Here is a 21,760-nt window from a genome sequence, read left to right as displayed (position 1 = left end):
ACGGGGCGGCGGGCAGAGCCCGGTCTATGTCAGCCCCCAGCGACTGACAGGCAAGAGCGGGGCTGGGGCGCGCCGGGAGCTGCCCGAGGAGAGCTCCTGGTCAGACCCGGGGAGCACGGAGGAGCCTTGGGCCCTTCCCTGGGGTCAGTGAAATATTCCTCCTTCGGGAGCCGGGAGGAGGGGGAGAGCGGCGGCGGTGGCAGAGCCCCTCACTCCTGACGAGGAGCCGCGCACGGACAGCGGCCCACAGGCCGCCGGGCGCAGCGCGCGCAGGCTCGCCTCGGCAGCGGGGCGGGGCGCGCCCACCGGCCCGCCTCCCCTCAGGGGTCGCGACCGTCCCGCCGTGCGCCTGCGCCTAGCCGCGCTTCCGGCTGCGCCCCGCCGCCTGACGCCACTTCCGCTCCGAAGCGTTTCCGTGCCGTCATTTCCCCCCCCGCCGCCGCCGCAGACACCGCTGCTTCCTGCCCGGCCGGAGGGGACTCGTGTCCCTTCCCAGGCTCCGTCCGCGCCCCCCGCCGCCGCTCTCCGGCCCCCCGCCCCCCCCCGCCGCCTCCGGGGCCGCCGCCATGGCCATGAGGCAGACCCCGCTGACGTGCTCCGGGCACACGCGGCCCGTGGTGGACCTGGCCTTCAGCGGCGTCACCCCCTACGGCTACTTTCTCATCAGCGCCTGCAAGGGTGAGCGGGGACGGGCGGCGGCGGCCCCCGTGTCGCCGGCCCCTTTGTTTCGGCCTGCCCGGCGGGGACGCCCCCGCCCCCGGGGGTGGGTGTGTGGGGAGGGAAGGGGTGGGCCGCACCGGGCCTCGCCTCCGCACCGCCGCTCGTAGGCCGCGCGTCGCCCTTCCTGAGGGGGTGTTGCTGGGCCGGGCGGCTGGTGCTGGCCGGGGCGGGGTGGCCCGTTCGGCCGGCGAAACGCTGGTGCTTGTAGGGTAATAGCAGCTTACGGGGTTGCCGAATGAAAAAGGGAGCGGGCAGCTGGGTTTTGTGGTGCTCAATTACCGGGTTAGCCTGGGGAGTATCAAAGCCCGCGTTCGCCCAGTTTGGATCCAAACTGTTGGGAGGCGGGGGGGGGGGGGGGGGGGGGGGCGTGGATGGGAAGCCTCGAAAAGATTCATTTCTACAGCTGCCCACTTCTACGGTCTGCGCACATAGGCTGTAGACTTTAAAGTGAGCTCCCGTTTAACCACGGCAGCTGCCTTGCAGGATGTAGAATGATGACGTCTGCCTCCTTTCCCGTGAGAGCTCTCTTTCATTATGTGAATAGCATTTGCCCTTCATACGCATATATGTTAATCTTATGTGTCTATTCATAAGTTTAAAAGGATATTTTTTTTCTGCCTCGGAGTGCTTCCAGTTCAGCTCTACAACTTGTGTGAACAACTTTTGGATGGCCTCCCCGAAAAAATAATCGCAGGAAAGGCTTTCTGTTTCTGTTTCATTTTTACAGCATCTCTGTGTGTGTTTTAAACGTATCTGATTACAAACACGAGACTTGTTTCTGCGTACTGTTAGTCTGATAGTATTGTTCCAAAGTAAAAAAACCAAACCTGTCCTGCCTGAAGACAATTTCAGTAAAAACAAAACCTAAATGAAGTGCTCCTTTCTATTTCCCTTCTACCATAACACAAACCTTAAGAAAACTTTTATTATATTTGGAGTGGTATTTTAATGTCTGTACAGTTTTAGATGCATGCAGCAAGTACAGCTGCATATCTAAGCCTTTCAGCTAAACTCTTTTACAAAGAATAGCTTCATACAGCGTGTAGTATTTCCACGTGCTGGTGCAAGGGAATCTTTTTTAAAAACAGCTTCCTTTTTTTAATCATGTTACCTAAATATTGGTTTTGTTTTTGTGAAGATGGTAAGCCTATGCTGCGTCAGGGTGACACAGGAGACTGGATTGGCACATTTCTAGGTCATAAAGGTGCTGTTTGGGGTGCCACTTTGAACACGGATGCCACTAAAGCAGCTACAGCAGCAGCAGATTTTACAGCGTAAGTGATTAACTGTTTTTGAAGTCTATATTTTGATTTTACTCTATAGTGCTCCTTGGTGACACGTAGCTGTAGTAAGTTACTGATTAATTTGTTTTTCTTTGGTAATTGTTAGCTTATGGCTAGCCAAATTAAAACCTAGACTTTTAGGTTCTTGAAAGCAGCTACAGTTAATTCCATCATGATGAAAAACTATGATTGCTTCTTGATAGATATATGAAATTACCATACTGGTTTGCTAGAATAACATTTCTTTGCAACTCTAATCTCTGGCACTGTAGTTATAGCAGACTTGAAAAAGTGATTTTTATTTTGCTTCTAGCACTTAGCCTCTTTTTCTTACAAGAAAACTCTTGTGAAAATTCTAGTGAATTATTTCTTTGATGTTTTTTGTTGTTTGTTTGTGCTGTTTGCAGCATATGTTAAATATTCAGCAAGTTGAATCCTGTTAGTAGAGGGCAATCTCTATTAATAAAGTTGTGGAGAAGAGCTGCCTTTGTCTTAAAACTAAAATGCTAATTAGTCTGTGTTGTCCTGAAGAAGAGAATAAAGGAAAATGGTGAGGGTACAAAAAAAGCTTTAGTAAAAACATATAAAGTGTTCTCACTGACTAACTGGGTTATGTAGCATTTATGATAAAATGTTATCATGGTTTCAGGAAAGATTGCTTACAAAATAATCTGACCGTCAGGTTGATTTGTCCTGGTGCTACTAAAATAAAAATGTTTCCTCTTGCTGTTTAGCAAAGTATGGGATGCTGTGTCAGGTGATGAACTAATCACGTTGGCTCACAAACACATTGTCAAAAGTGTGGATTTCACACAGGTATGAAAAACTGTTATATCTTATTCACTAGGGAAGTAAGCTCTTGAGTTCATGTTTTGCTATTAGTTACTTTTCTACTTTTTACATCTGTATCTTAACAGGCAAATAATCTAGCATACCACTTCTAGTTTTTAAGATTGTATCTTAAATGTAGTAAGCGTATTAGAGGCTATCTGAGAGAAAGAACTGTTATTTTAAGACTCACAGATGAAGGCTGGTTTTGATTCAAAATAGAGTTGACCCTTTATAACTTCTGTTTCAGGATAGCAATTATCTGTTAACAGGTGGACAAGATAAACTATTGCGTATCTACGACTTGAGCAAGCCAGAAGCAGGTGAGTCTGCTTTGAGAACTGATTCTTGTTTCTTGCAGTTAAATAAAAGGTCTGAAATTAAAAGCTACTTTCTGTTACGAATCATGAAAGACGAAGTTGAGGATTGTTTTACAAATGTAGTGTCTATAACCTTTTGCTATAGTAAGATTATCTGTATGTTTTTAAGTTTACCCTTTTACGAGTGAATTGGAGTTTATCTATAATGGACTTGAAAGATAGCATGTTTCAGTTCAATACAGACTCATTAGAAATATGTCTAATTAATTAAAATTTAGTCATCTGAAAGAAAAGAGACTACACATATTTAAGAGTGTTTAAATTCATGTTGATGCTGGACTACTGATGATTGATATGAAGGTAGAGAACCTTTATGTTAAACTAGTGAGGCTTTTTAAGTTTAGGCAATCAGATACTCAGCCTGTTCCTGGAATAAGATCTACAAATAAAGTTGTAAGTGCTTGAAGTAACTTTACAGCTGCTAGTAAATGGAAATTCATATAGCTTAAGAAAGCTTCCAAACTGCTGCATGACATAATTTCATTTTCTTACAAGTATTAAAATATTTGGCTTTACTTTAAGAACCTGACGTTGTCAGTGGACATACTTCCGGCATTAAAAAGGCTTTATGGAGCAGTGATGACAAACAGATTCTTTCAGCTGATGATAAAACTGTCCGGTAAGAAAAAGTAACTTTGAATTTTCCAAGAAGCTCACTTTATTTTTTGTCATAATCTACATGAGAAGATACGTTTTTTGGTAAAAGATACGAGTAACACAGGTTATTAGATCCTGGATTATTATAGCTGCATGCCTAATACAGTTCTTATCTGCTGTTAGAGACAAAACTTTTGTAATAATTCTAATTTACCTCATAAACGTGTCCTCCCTGATAAGAAGAGGTGGTCTTTGAGAACTGCATAGTAGAATAAATTTATGCCTTTTGTAATCCTAGAGAAGATGAATTTGTAGATGAGGTCTTGTGCATACACATTGTGCTGAGGTATAGCTGTCTTGTCATCTGCAGTCCAGCCTTGAAAGATGCACAAGGCATGGACTAGCCAGGCATTGGTTTAAAAGACTTCTGGAAACAGTGCACTGTTGATAGACATAGCCTTCTTTCTCTGCCATGCTGATCAGTTGAGTAGGCTTTAGTGTTTTTATAACATGGCTCATCCCGTCACAGTTAAGTGTTTTGTTTTATTTATGCCCAATTGGTAGGAGATGTGCTGAAACGTAGACAAACATGACTGCTGGGGAGATAAATTGACAAAGACCCTTCTTCAAACTATGCTATCCAGAAAAGATGAGAGATGTGCCTAACTGCTTCCTCAGCTTTCTGGCTGATATGACCAGTGTTATCTCATGTCTAGCTGTCTCTCCATTCTTATATTTATGGCACAAAGGAGAGAAAAATAGAATGGTCTTCTCTGCTTTGTGGAAGGAATGATGGGAGGGTAAAGTCACTGGTGCACTTTCCCTGTAGTCTCCTTTTCAGCTCCAGTTCTCTTCAGTTTCCTAGTGTTCAAGATGGGCAAGAGCCTAGTCTTGTTTGTTTTTCTCTGAATTGTAGGAATGGAAATGTAGCAGTCATCTAATGAGTGAAGATTCTTACTTGTCATAGCAGAACAATTTCATTTCTTTTCTGTTTAGATAGCTCTTGCACCCCTAGATGGAAAACACTATTATCTTAAATGAATCTCTGTTCTTTGTATAAATTGGCATTAGTACCTCTGCCTTGTGAGGTAAAAAGGCAGAATGGAATCTTCAAGCCTTGCTTCTAGAAAGCTCTGTTGCTCAGGAGACTTACAACAAGATTTTTAACCTCTAAGAGAATCCTTGAGTAGTTAAATGGTATGTGTACCATTTAATGTTGTTGCATTAAGCTTCAAAAGTAGCAGTATTTCAAAGTAAGTGTGTCTCAAAACTTTGTCCAGGTGAGAATGAAGACAAGGATGCCACTGAAAACCCAAAGTACCTATGGCATCAAACCACATTCTTTTTTAGGTGGCTTTTTTGATTCAAAGCTTGCCATGGATGGGAGGTAAAAATTGTTTGATTTGCTGAAGTAATTTGAGAGGTTTTTTTCCTTTTTGTTTCCTCTTAAGCCTCTGGGACCGAAGTACCATGACCGAAGTGAAGGCACTAAACGTTGCAATGTCAGTGAGCAGCATGGAGTATGTTCCAGAAGGACAGATACTTGTGATAACCTATGGGAAGACTATTGCTTTTCATAGTGCAGAAACGTGAGTCCAAATGACAGAATTTTCATGGGCTTGGTTGTGGGTAAAAACTTGACTGTACAAAGTCAAAATCACCAAGTTGTCAGAACTGGAATTAGTGGACATCTTTGCTTGCCATCTTGTCAGAGGCAGAGTGTGGAATGACTACCCTCTTCTAAAATAGTGAACCCTAACTGTCTATAAGATACTAGACTGTAAAGGTTCGGTGCCATTTTCTTATTTCACGCTAATGGTAATTGTGGTTAAATAAGTTTCGGCCAGGGTTCAGTTCAGTGCTTTTCAGAGAACTGATAAGACATCTCTATGATGTCTTAAGAAAGCAAGTTACACACTTAAACATATTCCAGAAAGTATTTCTGAATGTGTGAGTTTTTGTTTTGCTTATTCTGAACTAGTTTCTAACTTGATGAGTGTGATTTGCAAGTATTAAAACTTGTTTCGGGAACTGTGTGTGGGTGTATTCTATCTTAAAAGCAGTTGTGATTAGTAGAATCACAGTTTCCTTGCTCTCAGGATCTTTTTTTTTAAATGAACTTTGTTAACAAACTTTTCTCCTCAGTCTAGAGCAGATTAAATCATTTGAAGCACCTGCTACAATCAATTCTGCATCACTTCACCCTGCGAAAGAATGTTTGGTTGCAGGTGGTGAAGATTTTAAACTCTATAAATATGACTATAATACAGGAGAAGAATTAGGTATGTTTGTCTTCTATAATCAAAAATCAGTTCTGAAATAGGTATTAGATTAATGAAATGACTAATTAAACTGTTGTACTCAAATAAGGTCTTAGCATAGCGTGCTATGCAAGAAGATGAAAAGGTATATTATCAGTTAAGCTTTTTTTCCTACTCAGTATGCCTAATGTTACTCTTCTAGACCTAATTAAAGCCTCCATCAAACAGCTCTTTGCACCTATTTTAAAAAAAAAGTTGTCATTCTGCAATACAGTAGCAAGCTGTATGTTAACTTGTGTCATACTATAGCATTTATTAGATACGTCTAATGAGTTGCAGCTACTCGTTTTTATGAAAAATGTGATATGTTTGTGTTCTTGTTAACGTTGGCCAAATGTATTTAAAAAAAATGTATTTGTAAGTTTGTTCGTTGATCCTGTCCTTGTTTAAAATTGTGTGTGTGTGTGGAGCAAGAGGTTGAAGGAACAGAGCACGTGTACTCTGTGCTACTGGCTTGCTTTGTAGTTTTGCCTAGAATAAACAAACACCTTTTTCTTTGCAGTTAACAAAACATTAGTATCCTACCTAAACTAGAGATTGCTGAGATGTAATTAATAGAAGCTTTGTTTTGCATCAGAAGTTAAGTACTGGGAAAGTGGCCCCTCCAGCTCCCTGTATTTTTTTCCCCCTCTTCTGATCAGTTTTTACTTAATTTCAGTTGTTGGCTGAAATTTGAAATTAATGGTCTTCATATGTTCTCTTATAGAATCTTACAAAGGACACTTTGGTCCAATTCACTGTGTGAGATTTAGCCCTGATGGAGAGTTATATGCAAGTGGCTCTGAGGATGGTACACTAAGGCTGTGGCAGACAACAGTAGGGAAAACCTATGGTCTTTGGAAGTGCGTAGTTCCTGGTAAGTGTGTGCTTGTTCCTGGTGGGACTTGGCTGCTCCATGTGCACTTTTTAAGTAATATCTATCTAAAGTGGTAAACATCATCGAATTTCATATAGTAACTGTACTGTCTTCTGAGGGTTTCTTTATCCACTCAAATCTGTTAGATTTAAGGATTTACTTTTGTAGCTGTCATTTAAGCAATTAACTTTATACCTGTAAGCTTATTGCATATAGACAATTTGTGGATATTTAAGCAACTAGTCTGATGTATTTTTATGTTGAAAAGCAAGAAATATACCTCAATTAAGTGGAAAATTTTTTTTTTTTTTTGATTAAGGTGGGTGGGGGAATTGAAGGTATTGAGTCTTTTTCTCCCTTCTCTCTACAGAAGAGGAGAATGCAGAAGCAGCAAAAGCAAGGACCACCCTTCCAGGAACTGCAGAGGAAGAAATAGGTAATGCACTGAAGTGCCTGCTTCACCTCAGCTAAGTGTTAGAAAATTAGTCAAGATGGTAGCAGTCTTTAGTATGGAAGAGGTAGTTTTCCCCAAGCACCTTCTGGCAGTTTTCACTCTTCTCAAGATCTTTGAATGCATTTTCCTGAAAATGACCATGTGGCAAGTGTCAGACTAGTGACTGGAGCTGTGCAGACTGAACAGATGGGGTAGCATAACTGTATCAGGTTAAATGGGAAAACAAACTGAGCTGGTCTTTAAGCAATTCCTGGAACATTTCTTTGGTTTATATATCTCAGGTGAAGTTAAATAATACCCTTTTTATTTAATTGCAGAAGATCTTGCCTCTGAAAACTCAGATTCAGTGTACAGCTCAACTCCTGAAGTTAAGGCCTGATTATTGCAACTGTTACGTGACATGTGGACATAAGAGACTAAATCAAGTGAACAGTGATGAACAGCAGCCTTCCAGAGTGTGCTCTCTACATAAGGCAAAGATGGGCAGTAATTGATGAGAATGCGGTGGAACTGGCTAGGTGTTGTCTGTAAGAGAACTGAGCATCCAAATAATAAAAAAAAAGACTAGTAGAGTTTTGCTATCCTTTTAGCATAACTGCCTACTGTCTTTTCAAAGAAGTGTGCAAGCCAAGATCCAGTCTCTCCAATTTCAATTAGACTCATTGTAGTGTGTTTTCTTTATTATGGAGAAGAGATACAATGGCTTTTACCCATTTTTTTTTCTTGAAAGTTGGAAAATTTGGCTTTAGTTCAAAAGAAGGGATTACGTACTTCCAGTATTTGGTTCGGGTTTTGTTTCATTGTACGCTGCTTCTGAATGTTTAACTGTTTTCAGTTGTTTAAATAAAATGCCTCTCAAAACTCTTATCTTACTGTTCAGCGTTGGATTTGTGGAATGGAAAAGCAACCAAGTTAATAACGTAATCCTTTCTAGCATCTTGGTTTTGTACTATACAGAAGGGAAAGCAGTAAGAATGGTTTGGTGTTGGTAGGAAGGGTGGCAAGTTCTTTGATCTGTAAGCTTTGTGTCTTTTTACTCTTTGAATGTAACCATGAGTCTCTAAAATCAAAACCCGTGAAAACTAAATTAAATATGCTGCCTGAAATATTTGGTTGTACATGAAAATCTCAGAGGTTGGCTATGAATCTGTATAAAGCTTGGGTTTAGTGCTCCAGACTGGATAAAAAAAGTTACTCTTTCAAGGTTACAAATCATATTTTCTTCATTAAAGAAAATGTTGCCATTCTTCTACTTGTCATTTCCTTTAATGTTATGCTTAAAGGTTTACATAATGCATTCTGTATGGAAAGGAGAAAGGTTATACAGAGGTACAGTTATCAATACACTTTTTTCATATTCATCCTTACTGTCCTTTTGGATTTTTTTCCCAAAATTACAGTAATGCTATCATCTTAAATTGAAGCTTAACATTTGAAAACTGGAGTATACATTGAAACATGGGCAATTCTGTCTGAATATAAGAAAATACTTTTCCACGGCGAAGGGCAGTCAAACACTGCAACAGGTAGCCTGGAAAGGTTGTGAAGTCTCCATTCTTGAAGTTACTTAAAACCCAACTGGCTGTGGTCCTAGGGGCCCTGCTGTAGCTGAGCCTGCTTGGGCTCAGGTGGTTGACAGTCCCTTCTAGCTTCAACTGTTGGGGTGGGGAAGTAAGAAAGAAAACAAGGAATGGTAACCATGAATCATGGTTTCTTAGTACAATACTGGCGTTAAGGATATGTGATTTCACAGACTTTATTCCAAAATCAGTTTTGCAGTTACCTGTTTGAATTTTACTCTAACAACAAGCAAGTTGCAACCCTCTGATTTACAGCTAATTGTTTCAGCCTTATCATTAATTCCATTAAGGCTTAAGGGCTCAAATCTAGTACTTCAGCCTAGAAGCTGTTCATTTTACAAGCTGGAGTATGAGTTTAAAACAAGAAACTCGCACACCTTACCCCATGGTGAAACATCTTGCAGGCCGTGGTCTTCATGCTGTATTTCAAGTGGGCTGTATAGCATCTCACAGAGATGTCTGGCATAGTGTCCTCAGATTTCAGAGCTGTGGCCCTTTGCTGCTGTATGCAATGCTGTGGTTTCTTTGCTAGCACTGGGCACATAGGGCTAAAGTTGCAAGATGTTTCATCTAACTGAGAATATTAACAACGTTTAATACCTTTTTCCTATGAGTTTGTGTCCATGTAACTCAGGAAAAAAGTAATGGCTGTGCAATTGTCAGTGGCTTTGTTACCAGACTTGCCCATTGCAGGTGCTACTAGGAAGTTTTACAAGGTCGGTAAGTTTATGCAGCCCGTTAAACTACGTGTGACGGTAGCTTCTACTTGAACATTCAACTCGAAGAAATGGGACTCGCCATCATCAAGATGGCAGGTTCGGTGTCGTTCCGACGAAAGGAACAGACCCTCCTAGCACCCCCTCGCAGAAGGGCGGGGGCTGAGGGGCGGCGGCAGGCCTCGGCTGCCCCGTTACGGACGGCTCCGGTGCGGCGAGCTCGGAACGCCGCGGCCCGCAGCAGGCCCGCCGAGCCCGCCCGCCGCCGCCGCTTCCTGGCCGCGCGGGGCGGGACCGGCGAGGCCGAAGTCCGCCCGCCCCGCCGGCCCGGGGCAGCGAGCCGCCGCCACGGGGCAGCGAGCCGCCGGCGGCGCCGGCCATGGCGGGACGAAACCCGGGCACCGAGCTGGGTAAGGGGCGGCGGCCTACGGGGCGGGCCGCTAGCTGCGGAGCCGTGGCGTGAGGGGCTCCCGAGGCGGCAAACCGGGCAGCGCTGCTCGGGCAGGGGCCGCCCGCCGAGGCAACGGGCGGGAAAGTGCCGGTGGGCGCCCGGGCGGGTGAGGCGCCGGCTGCCTCCCGGCCTCCCTCCAGCCCGGCCTCCCGCCCGCCTGCCCGGCTCTCCCCCACCCCCGGCTGAGCCGCCGCGGTGCGTACGCGCCAGGCCGCTGCAAAACCGTGCTTTTCTGAAAAGCCGGAATAGGTTCGCGATTCCTCTAGATCCTTTAGCGTACACTCCTGACATATCGTTCGGGCTGTCTTCAACCGGGAGGCCTGTGGGAGGCTTATTTTGCCTTTGGTGCTCGGGTTAAACACAAGTCGGGGTTTGCCCACCGTGAGGGGGCCCGAGCAGGGCGACAGCGCGCAGGCCGGCGGCGCCAGTCCTGTCACGGAGCGGGGCCCGGTCCCCTCGTGTGCACCGTTCTAAATCTCCCCCCGTCCTTTCTCCCCAAGAGGGTCAAACCATTTTTTACTAGCTGGATTCTGATTTGTAAACTCAGGACTTTATCTCTCCTTATCGTTCTCCTCGTTGCTTGCTCTCTGGAGACTGATAAGGATTTTCCAGGTGTTTGCAGGTGGTCTCCAGGCCTGAAAGGTGGCTGTGCCTCAGGTAAGGCAGAGAGCAGCCAAGAAAGGGTTTCTCTGTCACCTCCCAGCCGGAGCTCCTCTTCTGCTGATTGCTGGGGGTGGGGATGGGGAAATGGCTACAGCTTTCTGACTTCTTCACCCAGCAGACCCCAGCTGCAGTGGCAGAATGAATTCAGGTGATTAGCCTTCCTACAGTCTGCCTCTAAGGTGTGATAATTAGGTCAATAGGAGTAGATGGACAATTAAGTGGAGGAAATACAGGGGTGGTGTCATGGAAGATGGGAAGCAAAGGACAGCTGGTGTGGAACAGGGAGATCTCAAAGTTAGCATGACCAGAGTTCAGGAGGCCATGCTCCTGTCTCTAGCACAAGTATGGGCATTTTTACAGAGCTAATGTGCAGTTTAAATTAGCCTGTGGGCAACTGGAAGTTGACTCATTCTCTGAAATGACTGACATGTAACTCCTAAAATTGGGTGCTCAGGTTGCTCTCTGATGTGCTTATCTGTAGGCTACTCACAGGGACAGGTGAGTTTCGACTGTAGCCATCTGAACAGCATCTTTTTGCTGAAACAAACATGTTAATAATATAGTGGCAAAACTAGAGTGGCTGTTAGAAATAAAGCTAGCATGGAAGTTTGCAAATGCACTCCAGTTACTTTAAATGAGGTGTGTGGTTTTTCTTACTGTCAATTTAATCTTACAATTAATTGTCAGTATGTGTGGGGAGTCCAGAACTTTTGAATGTGAAGTCAGTTCAGTTCCTATTAGTTGTTGTCTGACAGACAGGCTTACGTGTAAGGAAGGCCATGCTGCTGAGTGGCAAATAATTGGAAGAGACAGGCAACCTCACTAACATTTGGCTGGATCTTGCTGCACATCCATAGTCAAGGGAAAATTATTCAATGTGCAGCTGATGAGCACAACATAATAATTGTTTTTTTGCACCCACTGAAACAATCTTCGAGTATGTTCCAAATATTTTCTATGACTCTTTTTCTTCCCATAAGTAGCCCTCCTCTGCCAGAGGGGCAGAGTCAACTAATGCTCAAAACTAGTGATGGAGAGCACAGAGATGTCTTCAGGGTTGCACCATGTGGCCTCTTCCAGCTGCAACTGATTTACCTGGAAGGGCCGCTGCCCTCAGCTTATCTGCAGGTACTTGTTGCCATCCTTTCCCAGTGACCTTTGTTTAAGTCAGCTGCAGTCACAAAGAGCTGGATTAACTGTGCAGGGCAGGCATAGTAGGAGAATGGTGTGGCCATGACCGTATTTGTTTAAGCAGCACCATACCCGCTGTGGCTGTTTCTAACAGCTGCCTTACGCTGGCTGCTTTAAAGGGAGAACTGAATGTCCCTGCCGTTTTTTCCCACTAAATACACATCTGAAATACTTTAAGAGCCATATTTAAGTCAGTTGCTGCATCTTAGCTGGTAGCAGTTCTCAAAAAGGACGTTAAACCCTTGCCTTTATCTTTCATGGTCACTAGCAGTACACACTGCTTCTGTGACTTAGGTACTTTGGCTTTTGAAGGTTTTGCCAGCTTGTGCCAGCAGCTTTAACAGTAATTCAGATTATTTGCTCTGTATTTTACAGAGCATTCTGTAGGATTACAGTTTTCTAACAGGGACCCCTAGTGGTAAAATATATTTTACTTAAAAATATATCGAGTCCTTTTTCCCTATTTCTGTGCTTGCTACCTGATGTCATTATTTAAGGAGTAAATTTCTGATGCTGCCATTAGAGAGCATCTATTTATTTATCAATGACAAGCCAAACTCTTCTCAAATCAGGGCATATAATGCTTTCCCATGTGATTTCTTTCTTTTTTTTAAATAAATACATTTTTGTAAAAGCCTTTAATTCATTCTGTCTGTCTTCCTTCTTATCACTGTTCCTTAGTAGAAGAACAAAGTGTTTACTTGGAATAAAAAACAGGTACATGTAACAGATAAAAGACACTGATTTGCATGAACTAGTCAGAGGGTCACTAGTCTAATACACTGACACATTTGCCATCAGAGACTTGTGTAAAGAAGGTTGGGTAAGGAATTTTACAAGCTTGTCATTCCACTGGGACTGTTTGCAGAGTAATTCTTGGGTATTAGGGTTCACGACACTGACTGCAGGGGCTGAAAGGAGTCTGCCTCTCCTGCTCTGCTCCTAAGGGTGCTAGAGTATAATGGACCAGGTTCTTCATGTTTTGTCACTTTTCAGAAAAGCATCAGATGCCTCTTCACAAAAAAATAGCAAAGCATATCAATGAGTATCTGTTTTGTAGTGTAAGTTAGTAGCATACTCCTTTGGTTTAACTGTGGGGATGCCCATCTACAACATGGATTTTCTGCTCCCTGCAGATGGAATTTTGATGCAACAACTTCAGAAGTCATGCAGAAAGACAGACATTCAGTAACCTTGGGTAGACCCAGAAAATGGCAAGTAGGATGTTTAAAACCAGCAGATAACACAGTCGATAATACTCTGAGGCTGGTACCAAGTGCAGTAATGAAGGGGTCTAGCTTGGGACCCATCCTGTTTAACATTCTTTTTCAGTGACCTGGAAGAGGCAATGGACTGCTTGCTCATAAAGTTTGCAAATGCCACTAAATTAGCCAGATCAGAGGGACACAAAGGGACACAAACTGGCTGAGGAAATGGGTCCACAGGAGCCCGGTGCGGCCACACAGGCTGGGACTGGCCTGCCTGCCTGCCTGCCTGGGGACCAGCTGGGCACCAGCTGCAGTGCCCTGGCAGCAGAGACAGCCGGCGGCTTCCCGGGACAACGGACCAACGGGGATGCGGCCAGCAGCTCCGCTCGCAGGAGGAGAGGGGTTGTCGCCTCTGCTCAGTGCTTCTGAGATCCTGCCTGGAAGACCGTGCCCCATTCTGTTGCTCCCCGATAGAAGACAGACGGATAAACTGTCGCGAGTTCAGCAGAGGGCCGCCACGACGGTCCGGGGCTGGAGCAGCCGCCCCATGAGGGGAGGCTGAGGGAGCTGGGCCGGTTCAGCCTGGAGAGCGGGTGGCTCCGGGGGTCCTAACGGCAGCCCGCTCATCCGTACAGGCAGTGTATGAAGAAAGCGGAGGCAGGCTCTTCATAGCATTGCGTGATGGGATGAAGCGAGACAACAGGCTTGTCTTGAAACAGAGAAGTTCGGATATAGGATATAGGGAAAACGTTTTCATGCAGGACAGTCTGGTGGTGGGGCAGGTTGCCCAGAGAGGCTGTGGAGTCTCCATCCTTGGGGACTCTCAAAACCCAACTTAATAAAGCCCTTGCTAGCCTGGTCTGAGCTGATAGCTGACCCTACTTTGCACAGGAGGTTGGACAAATGGCCTTCAGAGATCATCCAACCCAAATTATTCTTAAATTATATGTTTTTTTACTTGTGTGTATTTATGTATGTGTGTATATATATACACCCATATGTATTCTGAGTAATGAATAGTTACAGTTGTTTTGCGAAGTATGTTCTTGGATTCTAAAAAAAAAAAAAGTAATCTATCTGTGTTGCTCAGCCCCTAGCTGAAGGGCCAGAAATACATTCATTATGTTTCAATTGATATTTTTAATTATAGTTGGTATTTCTGAGCCATTTACATGAGAGCTAGCCTGTTGGTAAGTGGCATTTAGATAATGAAGTGTTGCATCCCTTTTCAAGACGGCATAATTCTGTTCTAATATATTAATAGCTGGTTTTAGCCTGTACTGTGGCTCTGTTTCTTCACTGTTCCTTTCTAATGCCTTTTGAATCTGCTGGATAATTTTAATCACATTTGAAGAACAGATAGATGTCTCAGAAGTAAGTCCCTGGGTGGAATGACCAAATTAGTCCCTCGGTTGAGGGTAATGCAGGCACAGCTCAGCAATTACATGACTTTTCATTACATCTTTTTGGGGGGGCTTTATGCATGTAACAACATCACGTTTTACTCCATGGACCGTAACAGGACAGCTGGGTTATTGGGGTGAGGAGAGGTCTCTGGAGCCAGGGAAGAAGAGAGGGAACAGCAGAGGACTTGGGAGCTGCAGTGAACCAAGCTCCTGTTGTTCTGCAGCTCACTTTCCGAGGAAAGGCTTGTTAGCGGTTTTCAAAGTGCTTTGGAGGATACCGTGATCCATTTGATGTGATCCATGGTCAACGTTGTGTGATTTCAGTAATGTCACAAGATAATAGAGCTGATTTCTAGTTCAGGGCTCATGCCTTGGTGTCCTGCTTTGAGTATCTGAATGGTGATGACTTGGAGACTGAACCTCTCTCATGTTAGGAGGACCCATCTGAAAATAAAATAGGTTCATAGCAAGAGTCACTATGGGAAAATAGCTACAGCTTCTGTCTCTAAGAAACTGAATAACCCCCAAACCTTTGAAGAGCTTGCATACCATGACAACTGTAACAAGACCTGATCCTGAAGCCTTTTCTGTCTTCAGTGGCTTTGCTTGGCTATGTGTGGCCAGCTGGGGTCAGCCTGTGTCCAGCTCATTTCTCCACTAAAGGTTCAGGGCACGGTTTCACTCGCTTCTCCAGAAATAACAGCTTTCATCACTTTTCTTTCCCATTTTATCATGTGTTCATGGTAAGAGCAGGAGCACACATGCTCTTTCTGGCACAGAGGACAAAATAAGCAGTTGGGGGGGCAGCTTCTTTTGGGGACAGTGCTGCCTTAAAATGCTTGTGAAACTACCGCCTCAGGCGTTCTTGAGCTTTCTGTTTCACCATCTGAAGGGATGCCATCTATGCACTGGTTTTAAAGCTTCCGAAAAGCTTAGTCCGTTTTATGAGGAATGTGTTAGGTATCTTAGATATTTATGTAATTATACTAATGAAGTGGTTTTATTTATTGTTTTCTGAGGAAATGCTTGGTATTTTTGGATTCATGTTCTTCAAAGAGAGGAGATGAATTTCCTGTTAAGATTTCGAGTATGATTTTTTCAAATGTCTTCAGAGAAAAAGTAAACTTGAAGAGTGATTACAGAATATTGGCTAATTAGCTATAGTGTAACTGCTTTAATTACTTTTATCCCTGAAGCCACATGACTGTGCAGATGACTAGCAGATGACTTATTTAAAAAAAAAAAAAAAAAAAGACATGTTCACACTGCAAGGTTAATGAGCCTAATTAAATATAGTTTTCCTTAGCCAGATACTAAATCATAAAGCTTGGGGGAGTGGGGGAAGGGGAGAATCCAAAGGCAGTCAGTTCTATTTCAAATAATGGTTTTATTCTGATTTTTAATGCAAAAAAAAAAAAAAGAGCTGGAATTGTGAGTGATTTTTCTGAACAGAGACACTTACATTTAAAGATTTGGTGAGACCTCACATGGCAAACTTTGAAAGTCTATTTAGAGACAATTGTGCTGAGACATATTTGTTTTCACTTGCCCACTGCTTTAATTAATGGAGAAGTGGGCTTGAATAAAAGGTCTGTGTTAGATAGAAGTCTCCATCTGCTGCTGCATATTACCAGAACCTTTGTCCTTCCTCACCGTGCATTTTTTTTATTACACCATATTATTTCCTTTAGTAAACTGCATAATGTTTCACATTGAGTTTTACAGACAGGATGGAGTTCTGTTTTTTTTTTAAATTATTTTGATTTTTTTTTTTTTAAGTTTTCTGCCTGTGCTGTGCACAGTGGTTCAATATCCCACATTTGAAAAAACACTTGGAGATCCAAATTCCATGGTCTTTCAAGGAAACTTGCGTCTCAGGCAAAAAAATTAGATATTACACCTTACTGAGTTGCCATGTTGGCTAGCTTCATGACTAGTCTTGGGTTATTGAAAACAAAAGGTAAAATGTGTTACACAGTGAAAAGGACTTAAGCCAATGAATTTCATCGTATTTGCAAAAAACATGCAATCAGCTATTGCTGATCAGCTGATATATGGTAACTTTCACAGGTGACTTTGGGCAAAGCAAACGTAGTAGCTTATTTCACTTCCACTGTTCTTCCCCATCTTTTCTCCCATTGATTATGAATCTACTTTTCTCTTTCTTTTTTCTTTTTCTTTTTTTCCCCAAATGGTATTATACTTGACTATTTCCTTTAAGCTAATCTAGCATGCAGTGCCCTATTTCCTGAAAAGATTGCTCAGACCTTCTGAGAAGCTATGCTTAAAAGTCAGGTAGGGGCAGATAAGATAGTTTTATGTATGTTTCTGCCAAAGTCTAGCACAAGATGAATGAGGCTGAATCCTCTACAAATAATAAGTAATGAAGAGTTAACTTATTCATGGGGGAAATTTCTGTTCTTTCACTTAAATTTTCATCTGAAACCTGAATTTTCCATATCCAACAAACTGGGCACCGTCTTCAAATTCTTCCAAACTCTTCTATAGAAGGCTGTAGGTTTTATAAATTAATTATTTAGTTGGATTTCTTGATTGTCTTTCATAATGTAGAAAGAATAGGTTAGAGTAACTGAAAGGATCCTTATTACAGAGCAAGAAGCTGAGTTCCTCACTAAACTGCTTTTTTTGATTTTATCACATTTTCTAAAGGGGCTGAAAGGTCACCGTGCACCCAGTAGGGTTCAAAAGTTATCTTGATAAATTGGACTGTGATTAAATGATTCTACCCAAGCACTTGGCACATAGTAGGAGAATCACAATACAGAGTTTGTGTTTCCTTCATTTATTTATTTGTATTTTCCTCCCCTGTGGACTTTGGCAAATATTGCCTACAGTGGTCCCGTGGGAAGTGATGTATGCTCTCTGCTGATCACGTAGGAGCCTTGACCTTAAAGCAACTGCAGAGGATGTAGATGTTTCACTAGCTTATATTTCAGCTGTCTGCATTTGTAGGGTTTGCATTTATTGGTATTCAAAAAGAAGGAAAGTTCTAGCCATAGGTTTTGTAGCAATAGCTTTTCTTACCTGCTTTCTACATGTCAGCTGAGCTTCTTGCTTTTGGGGCAGAGAGAATAAGCCTGTGGCTTTGAAAGTGGAGAGAAGTAATGAGGGTTTGTTGTTTGACTGGTTTGCAACTTTGCAAGTTCCTCATTTCTTTGTCACCATACAGTGAGACTGATGCGAAATCCTTAAATTCCTTAGGATTCCTTTGAAATTCCTTCTCTGATTTACTTTTTTGCTTTTGGCCAACATTTTGACCTTGTGGGTACCACTCATTTAATTACTTGTATGTGGTAATAGGGAAGTGGTAGCAAGGTGGCTTACTGTGCTCAGAACAAGGTTTTGTTTAGCTGTGTTTCATGCATTCGTCCTGCATTTCCACTGAGTCATCTTTACCCTAAATTGGTTTCTCCAGAGCTTTTTGTAAGTCTAATTAGGAAAACAGGCTTGTGTTTACACATACTTTAGCTCTGCACTTTTTTTTTGGCTATTAAAACTATAAAGTAGGAAGAAAAAAAATTGAGGGTAAGATTTCTGTACAAAATTAGTAATTTTGGCTATCAGCTTTTTAAAAAGATTTAAACCTTTTTTAATCAACGTGCTCAAGGGAAATGCAAGTTTAATACAGTAGTGAAGACGACTCATAGAGATGAGATGCTCTTAATAAATTAAGTCACCCAGAATTATTATCTCTTAATATCTAAGCCCATGCTCGTATACTGACCTTAACTGATGATGATGTTCATGATTGATGGTGGTGATTTGCTGATGGTGGTTAATGATTGTTGATGTTGTTTTCAGAGTATTTTCATGGATTGCTTATGTGACTAGTATTTAGAAGAATTATTTATGTTTTGGGATATGAGAGATTTTAAAGATATTCTGATTTCTTTTTCCTGTGTATTTCTGTGAGCAGCTTGTGTTTATTAACATTCAAAATTACACTTCTGGTTTATCATACTCAGCAGAAATGTCAAGGTTCAAGAGCCTGAACCCTCAATTCTCCTTTATCAGTCAGCTACGCTTCATTAAGCATTGTCCAATTTTTCGTGCTTCTGTTCTTAGTTTCATTATTTTAGTAAATGTTGAGCATCTGCTTTACTTTGGGTCTGGTTATTGTTTATGGGTACTGAAACTCATTGAAATTGTGAGCCAGGCTGTCTGCAGTGGGTGTCTGAAGGAATTTACATGTTGAAGATGTTTCCCTGAGTCCTCTGGGGTGCTTGGCAAGGTGAGCACTTCTCAGGCAGGCACGCATTGAGGCAGCTTCCAGGCAGGTATGTTGCCCAGGAATTCAGTGCTTTTGGAAACTTGCAGTTAGTTAGGCCTTAGCAGCAAATTCAGTAAAATTAGCTCTAGACTATAACAACTCAAATGCTTTGTTATGCAAGGGTCTGTGCAGTGGTTTTGGTGGCTGTGTGGGGTACAGTTCCTGTAAACAAAGGTTCACGCACACAAAAAATGCTGTTGTATCTTGGGTGCCAGCAGACAAGCAAAGGACTGAATAAATGTTACCGTATTCTGGAATCAAGAAGTAAATCAGCAGGCAGTGGCAGAAGGCTGTTTTGTGGTGGGGTTTTATATGCTACATGTATAATAAACTTCATAGTCCAGGACTGGCAACATAATGTCTTTCAGCAGCAGTAAGTTATTTGAGTTGTAATGGCAAACAAAACATGCTGTGTGAACCATCGAGTTCACAGATCATACCCTAACAGAATTGAATGCTATTATGGTATTTTGGACTGGTGATAAGTACGCAAGCCCTTAAGAGGATATGAAAGCATAACATGCTCTTCAGAGGTTCCAAACTAAGCTACAACTTTCTTCTGAAGTCTCGCACCATATATTAAAAGAACACAGAAATAGATGAGGCTTTTTTTTTTTCTTTTCCCACCCCAGAGCTTGGCTGGATCTCAAAAGTGCATGTGAATCGACCTGCAGTTGTGAGGCATGCAGAACAAATTAAAAAATGGAGAACTGTGAAAGGTAATTGGCAAGTAAGTGCTCTTTTTATGTATTCTGTTCCTGTATTTTTAAAGCAGTCACTCTCCCTCTCCAGGCTGCAATATTGAATTTTTTTCAAGATACATGTAAACTTAAAAGATGTGCTTGTCCAAGTCTTATTTTAATAATTTGTATTTGATGATGATGGGATGGAATAAGGTGACGCATTTATCCAAACAAGTTAAAAACCTTATAACTCATGAGTGGCAAAACCGCAAATGAATTTAAGTCATCTTTATTCATGAGTGGATTAAATTGTATATTACTATCCCACCACATTTATTCTGTTTTCCAGACAGACTTCTCTGCATGCTGCCTTCTTATTTTTTAATTTTAAAGCTGTAAGATATGATCACGGTCCCTGTCACGTTTGACCTACCTGGATGATTTTTCTTTACTTAAACATCCCCAACATGTGTGATTTCTTTGCTTAACTAGTTCTTACCTAAAACTCAAAAATTCTGACTGGCTATGGCACTCGGGGGGAGAAAGTTAAAAAAAAAAAGAAGGAAAAAAAAAAAAGAGCGAGCCCACTAATGTTAAGGGGACTGACTTCTCAGCTCCTGAGATAAGGTAAATGATCGGTTATTGTCCATCTTAATATAAAGTAGGTTCAGGTAAGCCATCGCTAAAGCCAGTGGTGCAAACGAACTTTTCTTCAAGACTGATTTGTATTCGTTGAACACACATGTTTAGAGTGTCTTAGCAGTTACCTTCAACCTCTGCTGTTACTGCCCTCCTGGCAGAATTGACAGATACTGGCCTGGTGTGCATTTTGGTTTCTCCAGTTTGTATGTGACAATCGTAGCGCGAAGCCATCAGGTCAGCAACGTAAGCTCATGCATTCTGCAAAGCAGAGCAGGTGAGGCACGGCCACGTGCTGGCTTCTGCCTCAGTGGCAGGGTGGGAAGCGCTGAGAGGGGAATGGCAAGCAGAGCGGGCTGCAGGATGCCACAAGTGCTTTGGCAGAATTCAGCCAAGGGCAAGGTCTGAGCGATGCCATGCTGCAGACCTGGAGCTCCCAGTGAGCTCTCAGCCGTGGGGTTGTAACCAGCCTCCAAAGGACAAATCGAGTCCTCAGTCACCAAACAGCTGTTCTGCAAGCAAATGTGTGTGATTCCTCCCCTCTGCGCAAACAAGTCACTTACTTGTAACAGTAACTGGAAACCTGGAAGCAGGAGGAAGGAGGCAATGAAGGATCAGTCTTAACAGTGCAACATAATAGAACAGAGCAAGAATCATTTAATTACACTTAATTCTTAAAAAGCTGTTCAAAATAGTCGGCATCCTCAGCATAGGACATCAGGCAGCCGTTCTGGGGTGGCTGAAGCTTCGTTCACAATGAGCACAGATCTTGCGGATGACGGTTTGGAGATAATTTGATGTAGCTGTAAGATCCTACTGGAAGGTGACAGAAAAAAACTTCCTGCCCGTTACATGAACCTGAAAGTTTGTGCTTTGAATGTTACGATTAAATAAAAAATGGACATAAACTGAGGAAAGTTAGATACCAGCTCAGCATTTCTCAAGAGTTCCTTATGCATAAAAAGTCACTTGATACCAAGTTTAGCAGTCTGGTGGCGCTGGGTTGGGAAATAGTGTCAGTGAGAAAATCCAAAGGGTATTCCATAACCTTGGCTGTGTTCAGATCCTGCAGGTGCAGTAATGTAAAAAGTAAGTCTTCTGATTTGACCAGAGTTACTATATAAAGAACAAAGACAGAGAGCGCCACAGGCTTTGATTACAAAGAATCATTGGGAAGAAAGGGATTTAGTGTCTCTTCCTCAAGATGGCTGTAGGACAAATGTTTAATTATTACTAACACTTCTTCACTCTCCTGTGTTGTTAACACTGGTACTGAGCTACTTGAGTAAGGTTTTACTTTGAAGAATGCCAGAAGCATCTCCCCCGTATTTCAATACTGTCATTGCAGGATAGTCATGTGCTGTTTATTTCACAGAGGTGATTTTGAACCTTTACATGTTTGAACATAAGTAGCACCACAGATTCAAATTTAGAAGTTCATTTCCCCAAATACACATTTGAAGAACCCTTTAACAAAAATGAAGGTCATACCA

The 21,760-nt window shown here is 42.5% G+C and overlaps 2 protein-coding genes across 3 annotated transcripts in view; both read left to right on the top strand.

Annotated features, from left to right (window-relative positions):
* The first annotated feature begins 433 nt into the window (after positions 1-433).
* On the top strand, positions 434-8,686 carry STRAP (serine/threonine kinase receptor associated protein). Of its 2 annotated transcripts, none has more exons than XM_049822093.1 (10): positions 434-678; positions 1,859-1,994; positions 2,738-2,819; positions 3,082-3,154; positions 3,734-3,830; positions 5,260-5,397; positions 5,954-6,090; positions 6,836-6,985; positions 7,356-7,421; positions 7,757-8,686. In XM_049822093.1, the coding sequence occupies exons 1-10, from the start codon at positions 567-569 to the stop codon at positions 7,816-7,818; spliced, it is 1,053 nt and encodes a 350-aa protein (XP_049678050.1). In that variant the 5' UTR covers positions 434-566; the 3' UTR covers positions 7,819-8,686. The 2 variants fall into 2 exon arrangements, with proteins under 2 accessions (XP_049678050.1, XP_049678051.1); XM_049822094.1 differs by having other exon boundaries at positions 602-678; positions 1,346-1,994.
* A 1,386-nt stretch (positions 8,687-10,072) lies between these two features.
* Positions 10,073-21,760, top strand: part of DERA (deoxyribose-phosphate aldolase) — a 55,729-nt gene continuing 44,041 nt past the window's right edge. Inside the window, exons 1-2 of the mRNA XM_049822259.1 lie at positions 10,073-10,145; positions 19,578-19,675. Coding sequence (XP_049678216.1) covers positions 10,115-10,145; positions 19,578-19,675 — 129 coding nt within the window. The 5' untranslated portion in view covers positions 10,073-10,114. The remainder of the gene's footprint in view (positions 10,146-19,577; positions 19,676-21,760) is intronic.

The sequence above is a fragment of the Accipiter gentilis genome, chromosome 18, assembly GCF_929443795.1.
Source record: "Accipiter gentilis chromosome 18, bAccGen1.1, whole genome shotgun sequence".
NCBI classification, from domain to species: domain Eukaryota; kingdom Metazoa; phylum Chordata; class Aves; order Accipitriformes; family Accipitridae; genus Astur; species Astur gentilis.
Note: the sequence above shows the minus strand (reverse complement) of the source record. Positions and strands in the feature narration are given on the sequence as shown.